Source organism: Poecilia reticulata, linkage group LG15, assembly GCF_000633615.1.
Source record: "Poecilia reticulata strain Guanapo linkage group LG15, Guppy_female_1.0+MT, whole genome shotgun sequence".
Taxonomy (NCBI): domain Eukaryota; kingdom Metazoa; phylum Chordata; class Actinopteri; order Cyprinodontiformes; family Poeciliidae; genus Poecilia; species Poecilia reticulata.
Window position 1 is genome coordinate 29,215,095 of NC_024345.1, and position 27,998 is coordinate 29,243,092.

At 37.6% G+C, this 27,998-nt stretch overlaps 1 protein-coding gene across 5 annotated transcripts in view; it reads right to left on the reverse strand.

The window, feature by feature from the left end:
* Positions 1-27,998, reverse strand: part of cfap46 (cilia and flagella associated protein 46) — a 55,813-nt gene that overhangs the window by 8,144 nt on the left and 19,671 nt on the right. For 2 of the 5 annotated variants that reach the window (XM_008430421.2, XM_008430419.2), the window contains exons 21-55: positions 25,994-26,104; positions 24,537-24,718; positions 23,986-24,117; positions 23,733-23,895; positions 22,120-22,186; positions 20,726-20,864; positions 20,455-20,638; positions 19,931-20,084; positions 19,644-19,861; positions 19,162-19,422; positions 18,454-18,612; positions 17,909-18,057; positions 16,523-16,621; positions 16,391-16,448; positions 16,103-16,255; positions 14,894-15,094; positions 14,717-14,823; positions 13,979-14,161; positions 13,309-13,444; positions 10,854-11,051; positions 9,837-10,025; positions 9,609-9,716; positions 8,718-8,900; positions 8,385-8,558; positions 7,651-7,748; positions 7,489-7,565; positions 6,963-7,114; positions 6,609-6,715; positions 5,757-5,827; positions 5,354-5,515; positions 3,459-3,547; positions 2,982-3,042; positions 1,943-1,975; positions 412-505; positions 209-321 (exon numbers count right to left, since the gene is read on the reverse strand). In XM_008430421.2, coding sequence (XP_008428643.1) covers positions 209-321; positions 412-505; positions 1,943-1,975; positions 2,982-3,042; positions 3,459-3,547; positions 5,354-5,515; positions 5,757-5,827; positions 6,609-6,715; positions 6,963-7,114; positions 7,489-7,565; positions 7,651-7,748; positions 8,385-8,558; positions 8,718-8,900; positions 9,609-9,716; positions 9,837-10,025; positions 10,854-11,051; positions 13,309-13,444; positions 13,979-14,161; positions 14,717-14,823; positions 14,894-15,094; positions 16,103-16,255; positions 16,391-16,448; positions 16,523-16,621; positions 17,909-18,057; positions 18,454-18,612; positions 19,162-19,422; positions 19,644-19,861; positions 19,931-20,084; positions 20,455-20,638; positions 20,726-20,864; positions 22,120-22,186; positions 23,733-23,895; positions 23,986-24,117; positions 24,537-24,718; positions 25,994-26,104 — 4,765 coding nt within the window. The remainder of the gene's footprint in view (positions 1-208; positions 322-411; positions 506-1,942; positions 1,976-2,981; positions 3,043-3,458; positions 3,548-5,353; positions 5,516-5,756; positions 5,828-6,608; positions 6,716-6,962; positions 7,115-7,488; positions 7,566-7,650; positions 7,749-8,384; positions 8,559-8,717; positions 8,901-9,608; positions 9,717-9,836; positions 10,026-10,853; positions 11,052-13,308; positions 13,445-13,978; positions 14,162-14,716; positions 14,824-14,893; positions 15,095-16,102; positions 16,256-16,390; positions 16,449-16,522; positions 16,622-17,908; positions 18,058-18,453; positions 18,613-19,161; positions 19,423-19,643; positions 19,862-19,930; positions 20,085-20,454; positions 20,639-20,725; positions 20,865-22,119; positions 22,187-23,732; positions 23,896-23,985; positions 24,118-24,536; positions 24,719-25,993; positions 26,105-27,998) is intronic. The other 3 variants (XM_008430424.2, XM_008430420.2, XM_008430425.2) reach the window with 3 other exon arrangements.

The window sequence follows — 27,998 nt, forward strand, 5'->3', positions numbered from 1 at the left end:
AATGTCATTGTGTTTTCCGTAATGTTGAAGTGTTTTTGTATTTGTAATTGTGCTTTGTTAAAGTTGCAGTGCTTTGCACCTCAGGGCCACCGTACAGAGCACCTCAAATCAAGATATTTAATCACTGATCTCCCACAATAGAAATACATTTCTATTGTCATAAACACAGAGGAAAAAATTATGAACTGAAATTTTCTGGGTCCAGTACCTGTTAGATTGAAGGCAGCGACTTTGGCAGGTGGAATGCTCACCAGCAGTGGATCCATCCCCATGTAAATGAAGGCACTGCATTTGGGCAGGACCTGCTCCATCTCGAAAAGACTTAACATATGTAAACATTTGTTAGTGAGTGAGTAGCAAGTGTCGTTCTACTTTATATGGTACAGATAATCTCAGCAAAAGGTTTCAAACCTGGGTCTGCTGAAGAAGTTCTTCCAGAGTTGAGGCAGATGATGCTTGTGGTGTTCTAAAACCTCCTTCATTGTTGAAGTCAGTTTGGCCCTTTCTGTGTTAAAAATAAAAAAACAAAGTTTAGATACAGTACCTTGTATCTATAATCTGCAAACCACACAATACTGCTTAAATGTTCAAGCTCCCAACGTCTGTATAATGAAAAGGACATTTTGAACAGTTTGGGAGTTGAGTGCAGCAATGATGAATCTGATCCTGAAGTTGCAAACCTGGCCGACCATTACCCTCCAGAACCAGATCATGAACACAAGTCAAGCTGGTCTCATCTGGCCTCTCAACACCAAGATGGAAAGCTAAGCAATTAAGTTACTTTTACCTAATGATGCTCACTACTGGAGACAGAAAGAGAAATTGGCAAATGATTTGAACAGGAGGATTTTCAGCTTGACTGACCCAGATCGGTGAAAGGTTGGTTGGAAACTAAAAACATCTTTTTCTGATCAGTACACACAAACATACCCAAGCGCTACAGGTTGCACTAACAGCAAGACTTTTTGGTTTGATTGCTTTTAGTGACTGAAACAACTCCATCCATCCATCCATCCATCCATTTTCTTGCACCCTTTTTCCCTCAGTGGGGTCGGGAGGGTTGCTGGTGCCCATCTCCAGCCAACGTTTCGGGCGAGGGGCGGGGTACACCCTGGACAGGTCGCCAGTCTGTCGCAGGGCAACACAGAGACACAGAGGACACACAACCATGCACACACACACTCATACCTAGGGGCAATTTGGAGAGGCCAATTAACCTGACAGTCATGTTTTTGGACTGTGGGAGGAAACCGGAGTACCCGGAGAAAACCCACGCATGCACAGGGAGAACATGCAAACTCCATGCAGAAAGACCCCAGGCCGGGAATCGAACCCAGAACCTTCTTGCTGCAAGGCAACAGCTCTACCAACTGCGCCACTGTGCAGCCTACTGAAACAACTCAAAGTTTCCAAATTTTATGATCAGAGATCAGAAATGAAGTCAGAGGAAACACAAAAGTAACAGACATCAGTTTTCTGTGGAGTCATGTCAGACAGACTGCGGCTTTCAGGCAGTGAAACTTCAGCAGATAACAGAAACACAGAGTTCATTAAAGTTGCTGTTTTATCTTTTTGAACATTCAGCTTCTGTGATGGAAAATGCCAGATCCTGAAACGCTGGCTAGCTTTAGTAAATCTCAGTTTTAAAGCAGGAGTCAACATTTTCTAATGCTAATCACTATGAAGACATCTTAAAATGTCAATTCTGTAAGTCATTCTGTCTTTATCATAAAATAGTAGTATCAGTAGTAGATTTTTTACAGTGATTACTCTCTAATATGCTGGAAGATGATGCCTCTGAGAGAAAATACATTATTTTACAGAGCATACATTCAGGCATACATCCTTATTTTGTCATAGCATTATAATAAATAATAATAATAATAATAATAATAATAATAATAATATATAATTATTACACAGTGTAAATTAGTTTTCTTACCACGCTGGCCTTCCTTGTAAGGGTCAACAATATCTTTAAAAGGTATTTTAAGGTAAAAATATGACAAACTTCATTTAAACACTTTATACTTACTACTGAACTAGTTTTGGGGGGTGAGAGACATTTATTAAGTATGAACACACTCTGTTTACAGAAAGGCAATTATGGCACAATCTTGAGGCATTCCAACCTCAAAGAGATGGAGCTCATCACCAAAAATAAAAACACTCAATTATAAAAAAGTTTGATTGCTGGAATGCCAAGAATGATTTTTCCACTGATTATTGAAAGGAGAATGGATCATTTTTGACATGAAATAAAAAAGATACTGATAAATTGATATTCCTTTAACTGCTGTTAACATCTTTTCAACAAATAGTTTGGTTGAAGAAAAATTATTTAACTTAAAAATGTGAGACATACCAATAATTTGGGGCTAAACTGTACATAAAACTATATAAGTGTATATGAAATATTTATTGGCACTACAACAGTTGGACCCTTCTTTTGATTTATGAGCAGGTTCTTAGATGTTTCTGGTATTTTGATGACATATTTACTTGATGAGCGTAAAATGTGAAATGTCACCATGACCCCAATCTTTGGTTCCGTCCAAATAATTTTTGATTAAGTTGGAAATCTGGTTGGGCTACTTCAAAATATTTATAGTAAATCCAGAAAGAAGAAACATGTTGGTAAAGTTGAAAGACACATTAAACCTAAATCCACCAGACAAATAGATGATTTTGGTTTTAAGAGTATATAAAAGAGGGAATTGTTTCAATTTTTCTTGATATTAAAAGAAAAAATGGAAACAACTTATTTTTTCCAACTTACACAGGATGCCTGGTTCATCAAATGTGTGCAAAGACATATAACATAAAAGACAGTAGAAAATGTCTCTTTTCTTCATTCATGCTAAATTAATTTTTCCCAAAAATGTAAAAACAAAATAGAAATGTCCTTACCTTAGAAACATTTCTAAGTATAAAGTCACATGTAATGTTTTGTAAAAGTTCAGCTTCATCAGAAAGGATACATTTCAAGTTTGTTGTGTCCATTGGGAATGTGTAGGAAGGCAACACAGGATTGACAGGTGTCTGTGTAAACAACAAACTATTCATATTCTGCTACAGCACAAAAACACATACAGGTGGCACAACACACACTGAATTGAAAAACAAGGTATCGACTGATGCATTACATATATGCGCAAACATCTATAACATCTGTCAGTATAACATGAGACAATATGCAAGGTTAGAGTTAAAGAACTCAAAGGGAAAAACAGCGGAAATAATAAAAAAAAACCCCATAAAACTAGTGCATGACATCATTCGGAAACATTCTGTGAGGCTCCAAACAAGATCTTTATGAAAACACATTATGTAATTGATTGAAAAGCTGCACTTAAAAGGCAGGCGTAAGGAAGTTAAATAAGTGGCAACGCTGACAGCAGGGAAAAGTTATATTGCTGTCTGTATCTGGCAGGCCCGGATTAATTTAGCAAACTCACCGCTTTGATGGCTTTGCTTTTAACTCCCTTCTTCTTCTGAGCTCCCTTGCCACCTTTGGTCTTGGTCTCCTTTTTGCTGTCACTTTCAACTACAACAAACAGGAAGCAGAGTTAATACACACACTTGTCTGCAGGCTAGTTTACACAGCTTTTGGACAGATTAAAGACAGAAAATATCTTCCTTAGAATTTATATGCAAGGTCAGTGACATTTATTTAGGAGTGTTAGTAAAGGTAGTCTGCAGGAGGCTGCCTCTGTCTTCCTCTGAAACTTAAAACAGATTCTTCTCTTGCCTTCACTCTTTATATTTAGTTTCATTTAAAACTGTCTAAATTGTTTAAAAAGCTACACTAAGAAATGCAATTGTAAACGTTTGTTTAATAACGTATGATTATTTTTCACTTGTGGATGCAAGTGTCATAAAGATATAAACTAATAATCTTGTGTATTTAGTTTTATAAATTCCTAAAAGAAGATAGATTTTAGATTGTGCCATCTATCTAAATTTGTAGGGAAAAAAACAAAACAAAATAAAAATGACAACTTTGTCATTTATGTCTCATTCAGATAGTGATTGATAAATATACAAACACAGGATGATGGATAAAGCCCGTATTTTTTCTAAAGCATGAGGAACTGTTAAGTCACACACATACACCTTCACTGTTAGCATTTTAAGATCCAAACTTTACAGTGGTGCCTTTTATGTGTTGCCTAAAGGACGTAAGGCATTATGTAAGGCTGTTTCATATTTGGGAAGTGGCTTTACAGAAATATGTCTAGAATAAAAGTTTAAAAACAAACTGGGAGAAAAAATATTTCGCTTAAATTTAATTTAAAAAACCCCACTTCATTAATCTTTACTAGAAAAAACAACCTGCCTACAAACAGAGATAACAAGTAGCTTCAGTTATAATTGTTCATTTATGCAGTGTGTTACCAATACAGAAAACATACACAAAATGAATAATAACCCTTAAAACTATAATTGGTGTCCAAATAAGCCAAAGCAAATGAAAATGTTTCGCAGAGATTGCATCAGATAAGACTGAAATGCATGATTGATGATGCAATGTTGCATAATTTGTTGCATTCTCTCACACACAGTCGTGTAAATGTGTTCAGAGCATACTTTGCACATGTCAAGATGAACTTCTCACTAAGATTTGAGTTCAGTAACTATTCAGGCAACAGTGAAACACTTCAGCTTAGTTTGTCACAGGACAAATACCCATTACTCATATTAATGGGTATTCTAAAGTCCAAAATGTATTTACACCCAGCTCCCAGTTACTGAAACAAGTTGTCAACTTCTTGGTAGTACATTCAAATGTTGATTACTGACTACATATAATCTGAAACTCTGAATCCGATTAGTTTATTCACTGGAACTTTTCTGTGTCTAAAAGTAAAGTGAAAACAGTCTCTGGGTCTAAGGAGAGAGTTTCTTACAAAAACATATAGTTTATATTTATTGCTTAACAGGAAATACCAGGATGCAAAAGTACTATGTTCCATTTACATATTTATTGAGGTTTTGCTTTTCTTGTCATGGTTGAGATTATCAAACACTTACTTCAAAATCAAACAAAAAAAAACAAAACGCCTGAATAATTAAAAAATGCAGTCTAAATGATGATTTCACTGATTAAGGCAAAAAAAAATATATATATTTAAACCGACAAAATATTGATAGAAAGCCAAAATCTCTCCTGTTTACAATTTCCCACAGGTCAAGCAGCAAACATGTGAGAGAGGAACACATGACCACATGACCAGGAACCTGGAAGGCGTGTCGATCTAAACGCAGTGCCATCTTGGAAGTGACAAACTTCTGAAACTGTACCAGCATCTTAAGCCAGCACTGAAATCTATTCTCTATGTATCTTTCATACCTTTCAGGATTTGTTCTCTACTGAGACGACTGAAGAAAAGCTGCAGAGAAAAGTCTCGAGACACAGAAGCCAGGCCTTCCTTTGGTAGGAGAGGCAGCGCTTCCAGAGGCAACTCGAGCAGCTTCCTGTCAGCGAGGACCACCAAATGTTCTCCATTGTCAACTGCAAGAAAAACATTTCAAATATGTTTTATGACTTTGAAAAGTGTATTTATAAAGTAGTAACACAGTTCACTCTCTTTGTTGTGACTTTGGCAGAGTCCTATTAGTTATCAACATTCAATGTTAACATATTGGCACATGTACAGCAACAATATCGCCCTTCGGATTGTCTAAGGAGAAACTTATTTCACATGATGTTGTATTTGAAAGAGGCTATATACAAGTGACACTAAATACTTTACCTGAGATACATTTTTCTTCTTTTACATGCTTATGCTCGTTTTCAGAGGTAGGTGGAGTGATAGTCTGAGACCTGATGGAAGAATAAGGAAGATAAATATTTGTATTCTGACAGAAATGCACAATAAAGCATTTATAGGGATCACAATAAGCAGAAACAGAAAAATACTCTTTAGAATGCTACAAAGTGCCAGCAGAACCTTTTCTGAATTTTTTCAAGTTCTACGAATTTTACGTGTGATGTTTATTTCAAAATGCAGATTTTAATGTTGCATTTCAAGAATTTGATACAAAACGTTGAAAATGCTGCCAGTTTTCCAAAGATATGGCTGCCCATCTTACAAGCTATAGATAACAGGCAATGTAATGTATTCCTTTCATCAGTCATGTCTGCCTTAAACCTGGATGTCACTAAAAGACACTAATGACATTTATCAAAAGAAACAGTCCTCTGATCTTATCATTTAGAGCTTAAGCATTAAAATGATTAAAACATTGATGCTTAAACTGGTTAAAGGGTTTGAAAACTTCTCACTGGCACTTCAAGTGTCTTGTGCAAACCCACTTGAACTTTATGAGATTTTCTAATGTTTCAACCGCAGACTTCAATGTATTTTAATGAGATTTTATGTGACAAGCCAAGTGGAAGGAAAATACATGGTGAACACAAATGCACTCGACACTTTTCAGATTCTTACTCACTGTAAATGTTTAAAATGAAGCTTATATTTCCCTAAAATTCACAATTACACAGCACCTTATGTTGGTTTTTCAAATAAAAAACTCAATGAGAAACATTGAAGTTTGTAGTTGTGATGCGACAAGAAGTATATACATATTTTTTTGCAGGTCACCTGATGAAAGGGAAATCAAACTGAGACAGAAGTGGATCCAAATAGTCCTCCATTTTTTCTACTATTTCTCTGAAGTGAAGCTCCAACTCTCTGTCTCTCGTCGTGTTCTGTGTGAGAACAAGACAGACAGTGAAGGCAGTTTTCTTTATTGTTATTCAGAATTTATTGCTTCTCACTGCTGATTACTATCCTATTCAGCTACATGAAGTTTGGTAATAAAAATGAGCTGTCCCAAGTTTCCCCATTAGGTAAAAACATGTTGGAGATAAGAATTACACCAGAGTAAGCTTGTTTATATAAGGGCTGCTCTGTTGCTCTGTTTGATACACAGCCAAAGAAAAGCCTCAGCGATACCTGATGCACCTCGGACGTCTCCAGCTGGCTGGATTCATCCTTCAGGACTGAATGTTTGTTCTCCAGGCCAAAGACCCGAGTCTGCTCCCTAAGTGCCCCCAGTGCCTGCGGGCAGACTGAAACCTTTGCCACCTGCGAGCGTGACACCAGACCTGCAACAACACAAGTGAATAACAGTCAGACATGCACACTCACATAAACATGCAGGCTTTGTAATTGGTCCCCCTGAGCTCCGTCTGCATTTCTCCCTCTCTCTTCATGTGTCTGATGTTTTTGCCTCAATGTCTTATCTGCTTAATGAACTTCTCTTTGCTCTCCAGCCACAACACATTCTCTATCCCAACACAGCAGCTAGGTCACATAAAACAATCAATAAATTGTGTAAGCTACTCACTGTCACATCCAGTGGGGACGAGGTCAAAGGGAAAGCATGATTTTGTTTTCTTAGCGTACGAAAAATAATTTGGCACATCTTCCTTTGAGATTGTCTTCTTTTGCATTAATTAAAGGATGGAAATTAGGAAACCTGTTTGAGGTGAAGCCTTTGCTTTTGGATGTTCTGGAGCTTTGGTTGTCTCATAGAAGCCCCCATAGAGCTCAGAGCTAAAACAAAATAAAACCCATGTATAAATGAAAATGTTTAACTGGGTAAAAACTGACTTAAAGCAACTGAAAGCAAAAAATTTACCCGTCATTGGAGTGCTGAAGCAACAAGATGCTCATGCTGGGAGGGATGTCTGACAGGATGTCCAGGTGGTTGGGAATGATGGTCAGATGATGGAAGGCCTGCATAAAAATGCAATTTCAGGATCACAAATTTGGCAGGATGAGAAGAAAAACTAGTCTCTATGGGAATGTATATGTTTGGCAAAGTTCCTGCAACTTTCAGCTAAATTCAAGTTTTAGAGTTTAGATTTAAGACCAAAGTAATTTCGTTTTCAATATAACGCGAGAAAAATATTTAATCAAAGAACAGTTGATCGACAAAAGATGACTGGTGAAAAAGTGTGCCCGATAACATAACTATCTTGAGTTATGTGGTGTAACCTTTGACCTTTTCATTTCTAAAGAGTCTTTAGAAATGAAAGACTCTTATGATACATTTTAATGAAATACTCTTTTATGATAATTGACATTTAAAATGTGATACTGCAAGGATTTCACCACCATTAGTCAATAGCTAACATGCATCCTGTTGTGTTTAACGTCTGCAGCATCTTTGCAGAAACCAGTTTGTTGACATCACTGAACTTTATAATTGAATATATTTGCAGCCAGTTGGTTTTTGTGATTTAAAACCCCTTCTGCAGATTTGAAGCAAGCATCATAGTAGCACCAACATTATGCCACCCATGAAGAAAGTTTAGTGGACTGCATGTGACAGCATCTATAAATCATGAGGGGTGTTTAGTGACCCTGTACCTTGAAGAGGTGGAGGAGCTGTTCTTCCGATCTTTTCAGCATGCTGCTGGATCTCTTTTCCTGGGAGACGAACAGATTCCTGTGGAGGCTGAGCAGAGCAGAGAGCTGGGACACAGAGGTGTCAGCGCAGGCACAGCTCAGGAGTTCGGCCGCCATAGCAACAGTGCAGCAGGTCTGGGAAAAAGGAGTTGGACCAATGATTTTATTAAGGGACAATATGATGAGTTATAACGGCTGTTTGCATTTAATTCAGGCTATATGCATCTTATAATTACTCCAACAATTAGAAACATGTACTATGTGATGCTCAGTCAACCTGCAGCAGTGCAGTACCTGAAAAAGGGCAAGGTATTGACCGGTCTCTGTAGGGTCAGACTGCCCAATACAGTCCAACATATGAAAGGAGGCCTCGGCCAAGATGGCGGAGGGTAGGTTGTGTTGCAGACACAGCCTGGCGGACTCAGACAGGACTTTACTTGCTTCAGCCAGCAGTTCCTGTGCTTCGTCTTTCCACTGCTACATCACAGTAATGCCACAATTTCAAACGAAACATGACATCACCAACCACAGCCACCAAAACAATTCTCAATAAAAAAATAGAAAGGCTCGATTGTATTTTGGTTGTGTTATTTTCTTAAAGATTTGTATTAAACTCTAGTAGCCTGCAGCTCTACAACACGTCCATGTAATTCTGCAACATTTAGCCTAAGACCGCCTCAGTGCTGCCCTCTTTCTGCATTCTTACTGGTTGTGCAGGAAGCTCTTCTTTTGGTTTTGGGTCTGCCTCAGAGCCAAAGATGTACAGTTGCATAATTGCACATCTGTTAGTAGCCATTTTCATGTGTAAGTGTAAAAATTAAGCTGTGGGCCGGGGCCATTTGGATTTAAAGTGAAAGACAGCACATTCTGAAAGGAACTCAAAATAGGTAAAACTGACCAGACTAAAATCTCATGATCTAAGAATATGCAAAACATTTAATGAACATGTTTTGTGTGGCCCATAGACATTATCATAGCCTGTTCAAGGAAGCATAATAGGTCACATTTAAGATGTAGATGTAGTTTTTAATCTTTGAGCTATAATTTATCCTCCAAAGTGTTCCCACATAATAATTACATTACCCTTTTTTATTCAGTCTTAGTGAGATCAGTCAGTTTGATCTTGAAGATCCCAGATTAGAGAGAAGTCAGAGCAGATGGGGTCAGTTGACAGGAGGCACGTACCTGCTGCTCCACACCTCTGTCGGAGGTCAAGTCTAGTTCTTTGCTGCTTGAATCACTGCGTTTCCCCGAATTCTCCTCTGCCGTGGGAACAGAGTCCGGCAAAGCATCCTACAGCACAGAGATGTTTAAAAAACACCAGTTTTCATTTAAGAATGCCATCTCCTTTCAAAAGCCGAAATGAAAAGGAAAAATCTAAAATCTGACTGCACATGTTTAATATTCACTTACCTGCATATGTTTGTGCCAGAGAGCCTTCACGTACATGGGCGCTCTCTGCATGGCCAGCACTTTCAGGTACCTCCCCTGCAGATTCAGGCAGCGAGCTCGGATCTCCATGTTGTCCGAGGTTTGGAAGTTGAGTGCAGCCAGCTGGCTGAGGATCGTCTGCCCCAAGGTTCTGTCTGTGCACTCCCAGTCCTGGATAACACACAAGTAAATTAAGACTAAATGTGGAGATGGATCATAACTAACCCAATTACTGTACTTAGATCTGACATTATAGGTGCTCAGAATCTGGCAGAAAAAAATTTACGGTTTGGAAACAAAGTGCTAGCAACAGGTTAATATATTTTGGAAGAAAGTCCTTTTCACTGTTTTTAATCAGGGAATAGAGTTTAAAATGCTACTTCACAAAGAATCACAGGCATCCTGCAAGAAAATGTGACTCTCTGAGTTTGGATTCTAATAAAAAAAGATGAAATGTATAAATATACAATGCAATGTTAAATATCAAGCTGTACACAATTTAATCTCAGATTTTTCAATGAAAGAATAAAAAAACAGAACTAAAAGTCAGGTGTCCTGTTTTCATTTTTACACAACTTTGTGTTGGGTTGTCAAATAAAATTTGGCTGAAAAACTTTGGAGTTTGTCATTATGTAACAAAATGTGAAAAGGCATTTTGCTAACTATTAACTATTATTTTAGAACTATTTTAAGTGTAAGCTTAAAATAGTTCACGTGTTTGTGCCCATGTACAGTACAGCCTCATGGAGCCTTTCTGATTGGATCAGTGCATGCATCTCTGAATATGAAAAATGTAAACATTTGGTTTTGTGTTTCCATGATCTGAAAGAAACTTGACAAGGGATTTTATTGACTGGTTTGGTAACTTTATTAACAATACTATCATAAGAGTTCATAAGCAGTCTAAACTTCTTGAAACATTACTGTAAATCATAGGTTTCTTCTACATTTTAACAGTTGTTAGCATTTGTTACTGAGTGTAACCTCTAAATCTCTTACCATTTCTGTGGAACCTGGCTCTGGTGAGTTCCTTGTGAAGTCTTCCAGGATGATTTCAATAGCCGTCTTCTTTAAACGGGCAAAAACTTCCTGTGTCTGATAAGCGCAATTCTCCTCCAGAATTTCCATGCACAACTCTGTCATGTACACTCGCAGGTCCAAAAGTTTTCTTATGGATTTCTGCGACAGGTTGCAACTCTGGAGAGAGTGTGAGAACTAATGTTAAAGTCACATCTAAACTGAGAAGATGTACACAATATAATCCATATTCAAATCATATCCACCTTAATCTTACTATAAAAGCTGTCAAATATCTTGATGTTATGACATCAAAAGGTGGCTCTTCAAAGCATTGTTTCAGCGAGCATGAATACAAATGCATTCTACACCATTCAGATTTTTATACGAGAAAAGAAAATGAAGACCAAGTACAACTTTCCTTGCCACACGTTTATTAAAAGCTTTGTTTCTTGTCTGTCACATAAAATCTTGATAAAATTGATTTAAGTTTGGGGATAAAACATAACAAAAAGTGAAGAAGTTAAAGCAAAATCACTGTGCATGATTAGAAAAGATGGTGATAAATGTGAAAAAACATCCAAGAGGGGACAGATGTAAATTAAATCTAATCTAATCATCCTCAGAATGATAAATGACTTTGGCACATGCTTTCTGAAAACGCATCAGTAAGCACAAGAAACAGAATTTGCACAGCAGCTTGGTTGCCAATTATGTGTAAAACTGGGCTCTGGCTCCATCTGCTGAAAGCTAAGGGCACAGACATAGCTTCTTTCCACTGTGGCTGGAGAAAATCCTCCACACGACATCTCATCAAAAAATCCATTGAACCAGGATTTGCAGCAGCTATGAGAACTCATAAATCAATCATTTTGCTTCGTGATTCTATCAACATTTGACTCAAAGTTTCAGCCAGCAGTATGGCAGTCCATCTCTGTCAGAGACTCTCAGGAGACTGAATCTACGGTAGATTTTGTTTTTTCCAGTGCTTGGAAGATTTAAACTCCCATCTGTTGCTGACATAATATTTTGCAAAGCTTTGCATAAAGGACTTAAAATAAAGCACTCAAAGGAATTACACATTTTGTTTCTTTGTACTAGGTACAAGTGGGTTTCTAAAATCAAAATAACACCCTTCTTCCAAAACAAGCTCAAGAAAATCTAACTGCAATTACAACATTTGCCATCTGCACACATTTTAAATAAGCCAGCAGTCATCACCACATTGATACTGGAGCCAAACTATCAACCTCCAAAGCTGTTCAGATTAAGCTGTTTGTTAATAAACTTCCCTAAAAGTTAGAAACAAGTTGTGAGTTTTTATTATGTGACAAAATCACAGCAGGCACTTTATAGCAGGGCTCAGCTCAAAGGAGAGAACTGTCACAGACCTACACAAAATGTGCTGCTTATGGGATAATTATCTAGTCCCATGTACAAACTAGATCAAAATAAATGGTGGTACCAAAACAGTCTTGCAGAAGTATTCATCATCTTTCAACTTATTTACATTGTTGTTACATTACAGCCACAAACTTCATGAAGATTTAATGTGATAAACCAAAAAAAAGAGGTGTAGATTTGTATTTATGTTTTTTTTTTTAATAAACATTTCACAGCAATTAGCTGTGACTCTTTAGTAGGTGTCTATGAGCTTTGCAAATCTAGAAGCAGATTTTTTTTCTCCATTCTTCTTTGCTAAATAAACCAACAAGTACAGTTTGTACAGTTTGTCTATAACAAGTTTTGGTTCAGGACTGCCTTGTAAATAAATATCTTATCCATTTTCCCACCAGCTTTCCTGTCTCTGCTATAGAAAAGCATCCCCACATCATGATTGTGGGGTTGGTTTTTATGGTTTTCAGGGTGATGTACTCTTTGGTTTCAATCACACTTAGTATTTTGCCAGTAGAGCAAAATGTTTTGTTGTCGTCCGATCTGGCCAGAGAATCGTCTTCCACATGTTTGCGAAATGCAAAACAAACTTATTATGGGTTTCTTTCAACAGTGTCTTTCTTGGTAGGTTTGCAGTCATCTTGTAATCTTTACATTTTCCGATAATGGATGGAAAAGTCGCGTGAGATGTTCAAAGATTGGCATATTGTTTTATAAGCCAACTCTGCTTTAAACTTTTGGAAGCACAGGATTCTATTTATGGATATGTTAATAAGAAATATTCCCACAACAGTTTATTACTATTGCAGCTTACTATTATTAAAAACTCTAAAACACTATAGTTTTGTAGTTTGCTTTATGCTTATACTCCAAGTATTTTTAAGGATTTGCTCTCTAAACCTTATGAGCTAAACATGTTAGCAGCTGATGCGAATCCAAAGATAGAAGGATTCTCCGAACATGTGAGATGTAATCCCTCCCACGGTTTCTGGGAGGACATCATCACCTTGAAAGCTACATTCTGAGGGAACACTTTATTTACCTCCTGAGGCGAAAACAGCCTCTGAGCACTTAGTGTCACATGTTCCTGCTGTGCGACAGCCACTTGCATTTGGGAGAGGGCATCAAGCAGGTATTGATGTCTCCTCTCTACGTCAGTGACCTTTCCGGCCAGAATCCTGCAGAAAGATAAAAATGTTTCTAGGAAAGAAGGAGTGAATTAACCTGGTGATAAAGCCTGTGTTGGTGTTACTGTTGCTTAATTAGACAATAGTTTCTGTTTTTTAAATATAAACTTTCAAAATTGCTAAAAATTTCTGTCATGCTGTTCTAATGGTTTAAACTCTTTTTTAATAAGATCCCAGAGGAAATCTTCCAGTGAATAGAGGTTTTCAAATGGAACACTGCTCTCATCTACCTTTCATCCACTTGTTGCTGCATTTTTTCCAGTTAGCTGGCTCTAAAAATGCTCAGGTGTTCCCTGCTTACAAAACACTTTTGGCTGTGTGGAAATATGTCCAGTTGCAAAAAACAGCGTGGAGACTGAAAAGGTAATGCTGCGTTAATTAAAACTACGTTTGATGAGCTTTGAGTAACATATTAGCTAAAAACTTATTTTCAAATAAAATTTTTAGAACTGTGGAGTCAAAAATAATCAGATTTTGCTTGCAGTTAAATTCAATTCTGCTCAAAACGCTGAGCAATGGCCTGACCTCAAACCATATGCACAATTTCTATGTGCCTCTGCTGCCTGTTGTCCGAAGTTGAGCTTGGTGAGACCATCTGCAGACAGTCTGAGTGTCTCACATGCAGCCATTAGCCTCTCAACAACCTCAGTGCCGGACGTCTCTGCAGTCGTAGCGTTAGAAATGGCTCGAACACATTCAACTGCACCTCTGAAACAAAGCACAACACCTTGAATTATACCATGTTTATATATGAGCATAGTAAGCTTAAACATTCTTAGAAAACATGTTTGAACTTTTAATCGTTAAAAATAAGTGGTTCAGATACATTAGATTTGACCTTAAGCAACCATTAGCAGATGCTTATTTTTAATTTACAAATCCATCCATCTTCTTGTACCCTTGTCCCTCAGTGGGGTCGGGAGGGTTGCTGGTGCCCATCTCCAGCTAGCGTACCGGGCAAGAGGCGGGGTACACCCTGGACAGGTCACCAGTTTGTCGCAGGACAACACAGAGACAAACAACCATGCACACACACACTCACCTAGGGGCAATTTGGAGAGGCCAATTAACCTGACAGTCACCGGAGTACCCGGAGAAAACCCACGCATGCACAGGGAGAACATGCAATGCAAGGCAACAGCTCTATCAACTTTGCCACGGTGCAGCCCAATTTACAAATCATTTAAAAATAATTAATAAGTCATACTAACCACTGAGGTCAAAGTTAAACACTGCTTAACATGCTTAGAGGTTTGGATTTACCTGTTTTCTAAAGAATTGATTGTTGATCTGAGCTCTTGAACTCTGTTTACTTGCAGTCCTGCAATCAGCTGCAAAGCCTCACAGCCTTGTTTGACGATCTGATCAACCTGTAAAAACATAAATATGTTATTGTGTGAAACAAGTTTGGAATCTTCAGTCCGCGGGTCGTTTCATCACCTTAGTTTGTGAAGCTTTGTCTCTCAGTCCCATCACAGTCGTTACCCTGGTGAGAGTGAAGTGGTACCAGAAATCATGGTCACCCTTAAGGGTTTGGACTTTATCCAACAGAATCAGAGCCTGAGCAAAATTCTGCTCCTCACAGGCAAGAGCTGCCAGACCTACTAAACTTTTTGCTTCAGCTCTCTCATCTCCAAGTTCCTGAAAGTGTAGAAGTGCAAAGAAACAGTGTTGACCTGTTACACTGGGATACCGTGTAAAAATGTGTAACAATTGATAAATGAACTCACATTGAAGGCTTTAGTTTTCTAAACATTTCAGTGTATTATTATGTGGCTAAAATATTACTGTGATATTATGTGATTATATTTATTGCAATAACAATAAAGCAGCTTATTGGAAACGACTCAAATTTTCAAAGCAAACAATTACATAAAAAAGGGTTTTGGTTACAGATAATAAAATACCTCGATTTCACCAATTAAATATTTTTTAAAAGCAACTTTAAAATTCCATCTCATTTAATATTTTTTTCCAGATAATTTTGTAGAAGGGCTGCACAGTGGTTGATAGAGCTGTTGCCTTGCAGTAAGAAGGTTCTGGGTTTGATTCCCGGCCCCGGTCTTTCTGCATGGAGTTTGCATGTTCTCTATGTGCATGCGTGGGTTTTCTCCGGGTACTCCGGTTTCCTTCCAGTCCAAAAACAAGACTGTCAGGTTAATTGGCCTCTCCAAATTGTCCCTAGGAGTGAGTGTGTGTGTGCATGATTGTTTGTTCTGTGTGTCTCTGTGTTGCCCTGTGACAGACTGGCGACCTGTCCAGGTGACCCCGCCTCTCGCCCGGATCGTTAGCTGGAGAGGCACCAGCAACCCTGCCAACCCCACTAAGGGACAAGGGTGTAAAAAAAATGGATGGATGGATAATTTTGTAAAAGCTAGTTGTCTGCATAGGCTTCAGAAATAATGAATACTTTATTTTTAACTGATTACCAGAGTGCTTCAGAGACTACAAGCTGGCAAAAGTAGATAGACAGTGAACACAGAAAGGTGATGGTAATCATGGACAGAAGAGCAGAAAATAAGAAAAAAGTATTGGAATACATTTTAATTTTTAACTTCTAAATGCCTCTTTTATTGTGAATTTGCAAATGGAATGGGAAGTAACGGCTGAATTCAAACACAGCTAACGTTACTTGATTTTTAAACTTACTCTAGCCACCTTGTGGGCCTCTCCTAGAAGTTGTCTGGCTGACTGATAAAGACCCAAGCTGAGGCAAACGTCTGCTTTTTTCAGCCAAATATCATGAAAACTCACATCTGCACCCAACTGCCCAGAAGAAATGTGTTCATCCACTTCAGCTTTCTGAAAATTCCCAACATGCAGAACAGTAACATTTAAAACCAACAGATGTTTACAGAATTTTATATAATCAAGATGTCCAAAAACAATAGAAAGACTCAGGAAAACCTTGAATGGATATTTTGAGAAGCAGCTGACCTGATGGTACACTGTGCCAAGTCTTCTCAACTCTGAAAGAGACACTTCTTTGCGGCACCTGCAGTAATGATTTGAAAAACAGTTTTAAGAAAGATGTTCAATCTTTAAACGTTTGTGTGCGAGTTTACATACTTCATTTGTTCGTTTACTTGGATTTTACTCAGGCTTTGAAGCGTGTCCTGGTATGGTGAATGGGATCCAAAACCCAGCTCAACGCATGTGTTCACAATTCTACTTAGATGCATGGGAAAAAAAAAATTGAAATGTAAACCTTAGATAGGAGTTGGCTAAATAAGCAACCGAGTCGCTGTAATCCTGGAGCACAAGGAATTGGACAGATTGAATATTTCATACAATATTTCAGTCATTCCAGATGTCTAATTTTATGAATATTTTCTGTTGACTTTAACTGATTTAGATCTTAATACATCTGTTCTTAGCTGCCTGTGGAGACAAAATCTTAAGTCAAATTAATATATCATGCATATTTAAATGTTTTACAGTAGGGGTGCCCAAATTCAGTCCTCGAGGGCCAGCATCCTGCATATTTTAGTTCTCTCCCTGGTTTAACGCACCTGGATCAAATGATGGCTTGTTAGAAGCCCTAAGAAGAACATTGACAAGCTGAAAAGGTTGTTACTACCACCAGGGAGAGAACTAAAACGTGCAGGATACTGGCCCTCGAGGACCGACTTTGGACACCCCTGTTTTACAGCATCTATATATCAAGGCACACATTCAAACAATCACTGGTTTTAAGAATGTGGGTTAATAACAGATTTAGGAAATAAACTAGTCACGCTGTATGTAACATTTCAGTGTAATAGATTTTTTTCTTTGCTGGTTATCTTAAAAGTTAAATGGCTCTGATTTTCATCAGGATTATCACACTTCCTTTAAAATCTATAGTTTACAGATTACTACAAAATGTAACTAATTTTCCTAATATTTTAGACTGTAACCACTGGGGAAAAATGTCAGAATATTGCTTTATTTGTCTCTTTTGTCACATTTGGGAGCAGCTTCAACAACCTCTCTTTATAAACTATATAGTTTAATTCTGTTTTTGAAAAAGAAAATCTACATTTCTGCTGCACCCAGGAAAGTCAGAAGATTACAGTTGGCTACAGTGGACTGGCTAAGAGCACCTCCTAATCTTCTTACTTTTCTGTCCGAAGCAGCAACACTCCTGTGTGAGCGACTGTCTCAGCATCAGCAGATCTTATTTACCTGAACAGCATGTAACTCTAGCTCAGAGGTCTGTGTGCTAAAATACCTGGGTAGTATATTATAAACCTGCATAAAATCTGTTGGCTTCTATAGATAGCATTCTCATATAATTTCTAATATATCGTAGAATCTTATAGGCTGTTCAATCTGATCAATAAACAAAAGCATGTATGAATGTCTGAACTTTTCACATGCCCTACTGTCCAAAGAAATGTTGCCATTTTTTTAACACCCAGTAAAGAAATGTTTAATGTCCAAAGCAGATGTTGTCCCTTTTATTGACTTTACCTGAGTCTGTATAGATCAGACAGGCTCCTCATCTGAAGCAGGTCAAGAGAAATAATCTCAGCAAGGTGCAGTATGGGCAGAGTGAGATGGTCGAGAGACAGAGAGCAAAGCTCTCTTTCCAGCCGCCTGAGATAAAACAGGCTTAGATTCTTCAGAAAAATACACAGCACAGAAAAATAAGGATTTAGAATCAATAGTCTTCCATCACAAACATATGAAACATATCATTTTATACATGGATTCATATCAACTAAACAAACTCCCATCTATCTGATGTTTAATGCCAACATGTTGATCAGAGTGCATTACAACAAGACAGTTACCATAAGTGTTACCACAGTTATTCAGAGGAACCTCAACACAATTATGCACTATTTTTATGTTGCAAATATAAGAAGTTTGAGCGCTGTAAAGATTTTTGCAAGACAGTGCTGCCTAAAAGTAAACCACAACGTTGGCTTTTCTTTAAAATTTCTACTGTTAAAAATAAATCTGAGTCAACAACACATGTTCAAATCTGAAAGTGGGCTATATTACTGACGTACCTGGTTTAAAAAGCTGTACTTGTTGATGCAGTGGGGACTGTCAGTGGCTTTGAATATCTGTCTCATGTACTCAGGACAGACATAGTGAGCCCATTCTTTCAGAGTCGAAGGAACACTTTCATCCACTTTAGGCATTTCTTCGTCTTCTGTCGAGACACGCTGGTCACACAGAGAAGAAAGTCAGCTGACACTTATCTTTATTTCTTTTTGTCAAACATATACCTACTGAAATGTTTATTCAAATTTGTTATTTTGCCTCTTCTTATTTTTCATATAATCAACCAATTTGTCATTGTTTACAGATATTATGGTAAATAACTATATAAACAAACCAAATTCTTTAAATAAATGATAATATTGTTTTGAGACAATTTTAAAGTAATTTATTGATAATGGCATAATAATGCAAATTCACTCTTTCAAACACTGATTAACTTAAATTTGTAAAGAACATGTAACACTGGAAGATATTTTAAATATTCAAAATTAAACACAATGACCAAAAACAATAGATAAAACAAAATAAAAACCACACACAAACGAAACCATAAATAGAATGGATTATGAAGTCTTTGTAAACTAAACAATCCTTCAAATAATATCAGTCTTCAGAATGGAAATTATCAAGGTAATCTAATTCAGCATGAAATTAATTGTTTTGTGATAGGCTTAAGTATATATATGAGTTAAGTAAATTCAGTGACTTACTTCTTTGTCTTTATCCTTGTCTTTACCCTTGTCTTTACTCTTGTCTTTACCCTTGTCCTTATCCTTATCTTTGCCCTTGTCTTTGCCCTTTTCTTTGTCTTTGCCCTTTTCTTTGTCTTTGCCCTTGTCTTTGCCTTTGCCCTTGTCTTTGCCTTTGCCCTTGTCTTTGCCTTTGCCTTTCTTGGATGCATCAGTGGGAGAAGGGATTGGTTCATTCTTCATCATCTCACTTAAAATCTCAGAGGCTGTCGCCAAAGAAACCTGCCATAAAATATGATGAACTGTACATGTGACCCATTAAAATAAATGACAAAATTAGCTTAAATGTTTTTGGTTGATATTTATACTAAGACTATAACAGAAGTGAGTGAGAAGCAGTGAACCAAGACTAGACTCTACTCTTGAGGAACCCCATAAGTGAGAGGGTCTGTTGAGGACTTCCAAAATGTCAAAGTTAAATTGTAAAAATGGTGATGCAGTACCTGCCATATCTGAAGAACGAAGGTATAGGCTTGAAGCAGGTTTTGCTGATGCTCAGGTGAAGTCCTGTCTGCCATGATAGCGAGCAGCGTGTGTGCCTGTGTCAACTGGTCAAGTGTGCGCACCTCCTTCAGGCTAGACAAGTTTTGCGTGAACTGTCCATGGACTCCAATCAAGGACTTGGATTGCTCTGTCTTTACGTGCTTTAGCACACTTTCATCTACATATGGAAAAATATGGTAAATTAGAGCTTTGCTGATAAAGAACAAGAAGGCATAATGAATCCAACCTGGTTCTGCTTCTTGCTTGGGTTCCAGATGTAGGAGGATATCTATGGCCCACTGAACCTGAAGTTGAGCGTCAGATTTTGGGAAGTTGTGAGAGTACAGCCACCCTCCAAATTCAAGCAAAAGGTTGACCTTTTGCCACTCAAACTCTTTGCTCTGTTGGCAGATCCCACAAGAATACAAAATGACTATTTTACTTCTGTACACCATGAATATTTACTTTGTAGAGCCTATTTTTTCCATTCAAAACATGCAACTTTATTCCTGTTCCAGACAAATGCTACAATATATTTTTCTACACTTAAGTGCAATGGCATGGCAAGTCCACATGATGGTGGTAGAGACTTTTTAACCTACTTTAAAGAGTCCCTTACTTTCAGCACAAAAGGAAATGGTATGTTGCATTATACCCAGTCTTTAATTGGAAAATGATAACTGTGGTTAAAACTTGTCAAAGATCAAAGCAGCCTATCTCAATTCATCTGATGACATTCATTCTTGTTGCTCAAAAAAAGAGAAGCGATACCGTGAGTCTTCTGATGGCGTTCTGGTAGCAGGTTAGCTGTTGCTTTAAAGTGATGCCACACAGAGCCACCTGGTGCCACATCGCTGAACAGCACTGCTCTCCCTCCTCGTGTAACATCTCCATGTCAATCTCTATGCATTCTCCCAGGCGTACTTTAAGCAGTATGCGAGTTTTGAAAAGTAATCTGGAAAAACGAACAGAAAAGACAATGAAGAGCTCTCAGGTTTGTACAGTGCCTCTCGCTTGGCAATTTAATGCATTTGTAACTTACAGCCGATGCTTGCTGGGAGTCATCTCACTTATAGTTTTGTCCAGCAGCTTTAGAGAACGTGTAAAGTCTTCTTTGTCCATGTAGATGGAGACCAGCAAATGGATAATGTTTGCTCTCAAACAAAGTTCTTTAGTATCTTCTGAAAAAACATAAAACAGCAACAGATATTTAGTACATACAGTGCTTTGCAAAAGTACTCCTGTCCCTTACACTTTTTCACATTTTACCTCTTTAAAAACCACAAATTTCTGTTTTTTATTGGGATTTTATGTGCCAAGAAGCGAAGGACTAAGTAGTGAAAGAAAAAAAATTGCATACTTCTCAAAATCTTTAACAAATCAAAGATCTTAAAATTATGATGTGCATTGCACCACTATTTTCTCTGCATAGGTAAAATCCAATACAACCAAATACCTTCTGTTATCTAGATTCTAGTAACTAGAATCTGCCTGTGTGTAATATAAAGGCCTTCAAGATTTGCTAGACAACATTAGTGCACAAATTTGCACACAATTTATTAATATGGCACAATTTCACAACAAAATTCATCTCAAGACCAAATTTAAATGCAGAAATATACAATCAATTCAATTGAATCATACAGTGCAAGGTTTAAAAATCCATAACATGCAAACTAGTTCAGCACTACTTTGAACACCAAGGAACGGAAGAGACAGCTTAGGGATACAGCAGAGTTAGGTAAACCGTTTCCCAAGCTTTAAACAATCTCCTGCTAAGGACTGTAAGAAAACCAAGACATGGCCGTCCGCCAAAACCGATAAGACAAACAAGGAGAGAAATAGACAGAGAAGCAGCCTATAGAAATTCATTGTAGCTTTGTGGGAGTTGCAGAAATCCACAGCTCAGGAAGAAGAAACTGTCGGCAGAACAACTTAGGTGGCCACTCCACAAATCTGATTTTCATGATAAAATGACAATAATAACGGCATTGTTGAAAAAAACCCCGACATCCTCACTTGGAATCATTGTGGTAGCATCACATTTCTTTGGGGTTTCCTCTGTTCCCAAGAAACAGAAGAACAGGAAAACTTTTCTAACTAGACCGAACGTTGGATTCAGAGTTGGGAACTTGAGGTAACTTGGGCTGAACCCGTATGCCACAATTTTAAGAAATGTTTTTGTCAAAAACCTTGAAACATGTTATTTTCTTTCAATTACGCTATGATGCAGTACTATCACATAAAATACGAATGAAATACACTGACGTTTGTGCTTGTAAGGTGAAAAACTTGAAAACAGTTCAAGGCGTAGCAAGAGTTGCTAGCCACTCATAAAAACAAGCCCCTTATAGGTCACTTAGGAGAGTTATGATCTTTTCATCTGTCATGGATTAAATCACAGCTGAACAAATTGAGACTCCTTTAAGAACTAACTTGTTGATCCATCACTAGGAATCCCTGGAGGCATTTCCCTCATGGTCCATGATTTTCTCTTGCTTTTCTGAGAAGAGAGAAGGGACAAATTTACACGCATGTCTGGGAAGAAAACAAAACACACGACTGTGCTGTTTGGCTGTGGATGAGGTAATGCTGGACTCTTGCAGTTATCTGGGATTGGTTGTTTTTTTTTCTTAAGGCATACAATAAAGAAGACTTAGCATGCACGTTAAAAGGATGTGTATCAAAGCAAGTGGAAACTTTCTGCAGTTAATTTTCTATCTAGTTATAGTGTCTATATTTCTTCATTGAACTGTAATTCATAATTCATGAAGACGTTCCTCTGCGCCACGCTAAACAACTTTTTCATTTGTTTTATTTCACCATCAATTTAAGATAATGGAGTGGATCTTATTGCTGCTTTCCAGCTTAAAAGGTTATACTTGAGTGGTAATTTGCAGCACTGATTTCGTTTCATAGGAATCATCTGGATGAAATTGCAGCTGCAAGTAGGAACAAATGATTAAATGGGTGAAGCATCAACTGACTGTTTTAATAAAAACAATATTTCTAGCTCTTGAAGTACTAGAATACAGTTTGTGAATTTTAATGTTTGAGTTGAAAGGTTTTTGTAGCTTGCAATGATGCAACATGAAGTTTCAATGAATTTAAAAATCAACAATTGAGTGCATAAGTTATTTTCTCTACACTGCCACTAACATTTGAATAAAAATGTTTCCACTAAATTGCAGAAAAACGGTTTTATCATAGTCCTGATATTCTGGCAAGATGTTTGACATTCCTTTATGATTGGCTTACAGATCAGCATAAGTCTTGTTACATAGCTTTGTGGTGGATAAAAGTTGTAAATTTCACAATGTTTTACTGCAACAAGGTCAGGTACATTGCTGTTGTGATACTTCTTTGTCATATTATTTTTCTTAAAACTAAACAATCTACAGATGAAAGTTCAGCACTCTATATGAACTGGTGCAAATTGTGATGCTCACACTGTCAATTTTCTCTACAATGGCAGGAATTTCAGTGGCTTGAACTGCGTTATGGCATGAAAGATGCAGAACGGTGGTCCTGGAGCTCTTTTATGCCATTATAATGCAAAATAGATATGCAGTACTGTGATAGTGGGATTACCAATTTTCTTTCATCTGAGGGTGATAGATTTGACCAGGAAATTGAGAGTTGGAAACAGTTGGATGTTCAAGAAGGATAATGATTCCAAACACGCTTAAAAACTGTTTGGAATAGATAATACTCAGTCCATGTCAGAAAACCAACCAGCTTAAATAAACTGTCAGTTGTTTATTGACAGAAATATCCTGCCAGAAGAATAATGGATACAAAACATTTACTCAAATATTGAAGGAAGTATGTTTAAATTTTAACCTGCAAGTCTAATTTTACCACTGAGTGAACAAGAGAAACATCTCAACCCACTCAAGCTTGTGGTTCAAAATCAACCAACACTGTAACTTCATCTTTTCACATTCAGAAAACAACAACTAAAAGCCTTAGTGACATTAAGAGCCCAGCCGAACGTATGTAAACTTCTGACTCAAACTGTGAGCAAGAGTACAACGGAGATGAGATACACTGGCACTTTTCCTGATATGAAGTAGAGTATTAAGAATCTTCTCCAGGTGCTCCTTGAGCCACCATTTGTCCCGAGGGCTCTGTGTCAGCGGCAGACAAGCGTTCCAGAAATGCCCAGCAGCTGTGACACACAATTCTTGACTGCCAGTTTTCTCTGCGAAGCTATGAAAAACGGAAGGAGAAAAAAAAAACAGTCGGATTAAAGCTGAGCCTGAGGCATTAGTCGATATATCAATCTATTCTAAACAGTACCTGAAACCGGACAGAATCACTTTCAAAGCTTCCCTGTATCTGTCAACATTTCCACTGCTCGTGCAGACGAGGCTCAAACCCCTCAAACAGGCTGCATTGCTCAGCATCTTGTTCACAGTGGTCTCTTCATATCTAGAGATACATGGCAAATAATAAGCTAACAATCAATCCATCAGTCAGTGAACTAAACCAGAGAAACATGTAAACTCTATCAGGCAAAACTTAAGTCCAGTTGCAAGCCCTAGTTTAATGTAATTCTCCTGATGTGCACAAGATGTCCTTCTTTCCCTCAGACTATCCCAAGGAGAAAACATCTCCAGCCTTCATAAACAAACCTTTTGGGTTTGTATCAAAGGCCTTTTCTCAACTACTGTCTTTCTGAAGAACTGTAAGAATAAAAACAATAACTGCTCTGAAATAGCTAAATCTTTTTATTATTGATACAAAATATAACTATTTACATGGATTAAACCACTGATTCTTAAAGTGTCTTGAGATTACTTCTATTATAATTTAACCGTCTATACATAAAGTGAATAAATCTGACTCACAGAAGACAGGGCGCTGTAGTGAGACCGTCTTCTGCAGCCTTCTCCAGTTGCAAAGCTTTCTCTGTGCAGAGTAACACCAAGCTGTGGTCCTCGGCGCTGTGACAGAAGGCAGCCAGCTGGCACCACACCTGCAACTCCACCACAGCATCGAGCCAGCTGCATTCAGACGCCATGCCCGCCAGCTTCAGGTGAGGAGAGGAGAAAAAACAAAACAAAACAGGGAAAAGAGGTTCAGAGAGGAAACGAGGGATAGGGCAGTAGAGAAACTCAAGGTACCTCTGAGATTTAACACATATTTTTACCGTTGCTCTTAATTAATTAATTAATTAATTAATTAATGATTCACTATGAAGATTAGAACGGCTGATAGAATGAATGTGCCTTAGGCTGTGTAAAGTTGTCTCTGCAACAACATAAATAATATCATAGAATTAAGCAGGAAATAGGAAAACAGAAAAATTGCCTACTTATTTGGCAGGCTGGAGGATATAAAAAAAAAAAATCCAACAACTTTTGTTTCTGAAATATGAAATACTTTTAGTCAGTAGTGACTGAGCTGAGGCTATATAAACAGTATCTTCTACTTAAAACAGTCGTACTATATAAATCTAAACTCTGTGTGGCATCAGTGGCTGACCAGTTACTGTCTTTATTGGGATGTAAGCAGATTTCTTTAGCTTATGATGGTGGATTTCTCATGTGAAACTCAAAGGCGAGAGTTTTCTCTTTCAACTGAGCACCATCATAATCAATGTTTGCCAAAAATTTGTGCAAGAGATTTCCACTCTGCTTTCAGACAATGGGTCACTTACCCATTGCCCTGTCCTCACTTACCCAGGAGGACAGGGCTACATTTATGATGTGCAGCAATACTTCAAAGGTACATGCTGTGTCAATGACAGCTGTTTTCAGTCATATAATTAATCAAAATAAAACTGTTGATACACTGTGATTGGCTGGTGTGAATCCCATGCAAAACCTGTACAAGCATTAAAGCAACCAAATTATACAGCCTCTGTTGATAAACGAGAGCCAGCTTCCACAAAATAAGAAAAATGGAACTAGAGAAAAAAGGATTGAAGAGGGATGCACAACAGGAAATAGATTTAAAAGAACAGCTACATAAAGAGAGGAGGGCCAGAGAGAAATCAAAGAAAGATAAACATGAAGACATTGGAATAATGGAAATGATTAGGGAAATAAATCAGAAGGAAATGGAAAAGGGTTGATGTGTGGATCTTTCAGAGAAATTCAATTTGCATTAAAAAAAAATAATGTAGCGCTCATATTATGACAAAAAACCCCTCTTTTAATCAAGACAGGAATATCATTTCTCAAAGAATTGACACTTTATGAGAAACTGACAGATTCATGAGACTCATAAGATTATTGAAACATCTGCTGCTGCCATCTGGGCATCAGCTACAGCACAAAAACACAGACAGGGAGGTACATACTGTGGAGAGACTGGGAGCTGAAAAATCCATTTGCTTTGGATGCCTATTGCAGTTAAGCATTTCCAGTCCCACCAGCACGCGACTCATCGCCGCTACTTCCTTATTATCACTCTGCAAACAAGAGGGAGAACAGCGCTGATTGCTTCAATCCAGTACTCTGTTAAATACGCACCAGTCTCTTAAGTGTGATTTCAGAGGGGTCGACAGCCTATATGTAGATATTATTGCACATAAGATTGAAACTATGTAATTCATGTTCGGGAGGAGAAATTTGAAACTGAACATTTTTGAGGTGGGGTTCTGTGAAGATATTATAAGCAGTAAATATTTTACCTGCAGAAGATGAAAATCCAAGTATCTTTGCTTTGTTGAAACATAATTTAGATTTAATCTGTTCTACTCCTCAATATTTTTGTAACAATATGCCATGAACACTTATAAGTCGAAGAGAATGACTAAGCTAGCAATGCTAGCTTACAAATTCTCCCCAAACAATCATTGATTTCTATTGATAATATTTATCACCTCTTGCCTATTCATTTCTTCAGCTCATTTTTTGAGGTTTTATTGGCTCTAGTGGACTTCACCAGACAGAGACAGGAAAGTGGGCCATGAGAGAGGGGGACGACTGGCAGCAAAGGTCATCTGGCCAGGAATTGAACCCGTGACATCCGCGCTGACGACTAAGGCTTCCCCACATGGGTTACACTCTGCTTCTGCATGACCACAGCACCCCACTTCAGCCCAAATTTGATGTTTAATGGAGACAGTCAGGGCAGAACATTACAGATGTGGAAAACCTCTAAAAACAACTCAATTGCACTTTTTAGCACAAAATGTAGCTGTGCTCAGGCCTGCACTGGCTTTCTACATCACCATTTGTATTAATCTGTAGAAATCCAGTGCATAAGTAACATCAACTATAATACATTTGTAATGCATTTTACATTTAGAAATTTCAAACATAAAAACAACCAAAACACAGTCATTAATTATAAAAAGTTTGAAAGAGAAAAGCTTCGAGGTCCTTTTTATGAGTTTCTGTGGTTTTCAGGGCCCTCAGGGGGCAAATTCCAGAATGATGCTGAGCAGAAAGTCCATCAGTTGGAAGTTCAGTCCGGATGCAAATAAGGGATGTGGTGCAATTCAACTAATTTCTTGAGGAAGGTGGAAGTATCTTAAATGTGCTGGTGAGCAAAGGGGCCAATCTCATATTATATTCTGGCAGTAATCGGGAGCCAGTGGAGGGACTGTAAAACTCGTGCTATGTGATCATATCTTTTGGTTATGGTGAGTAGTCTTGCCGCACTGATTTGAATGGAATGTATTTTCTGGGTATTTTTATTCAAAATTTCTGCAAGGAGTTGCAGTAATCTAGTCTGGAAGAGATGAAGGGATGGAGCAGTTTTTCAGTGTCACGCTGGCTAAGTGAAGTATAGAGACCTGCAATATTTTTGAGGTGAAAAAAGAAAGGTGGGTAATATAGGAGTTGAATGAGAGCAAAAATATCAATGGGGCTTTTTTTTTTTTGCCTGAAGAGGCACGAAGAGCATTAGTATATTTTATGTTCTCACAAAAAAAAAAGCTTTAAACATGCACTCTGAAGTTCTTAAAATGGCCTGAAAAAGTCGTCTCTTAAAACAACTGTTGTGAAGCATTTTAGTTTTGCCATTTGTGAAAAAGCTAGAAACAAAATCTTGTTTCTAGATTTTGTTTCTATCATCTTTTTTTTGGATCATCTGCAATGCAATGCAGTCAGAAGCAACTATCTCTATAAGTTCATTTTATGAACAGAAGTACATAGACTGCTTGTAAAAGTCACCTTCTGCACAAAAATCTGTTTTTTTTCCTCAGGAAAATTACATCATGTATTTAAAAAAAAAATCTATGGATTATTTGACTTGTAATGCATCTTTACAAATGTAATATTGATAGAGTTAATAAACTGTACACATCAAACTTCTTTATGTGTTCTAGAGACAATACTTTTTGTCATGGAGCATAA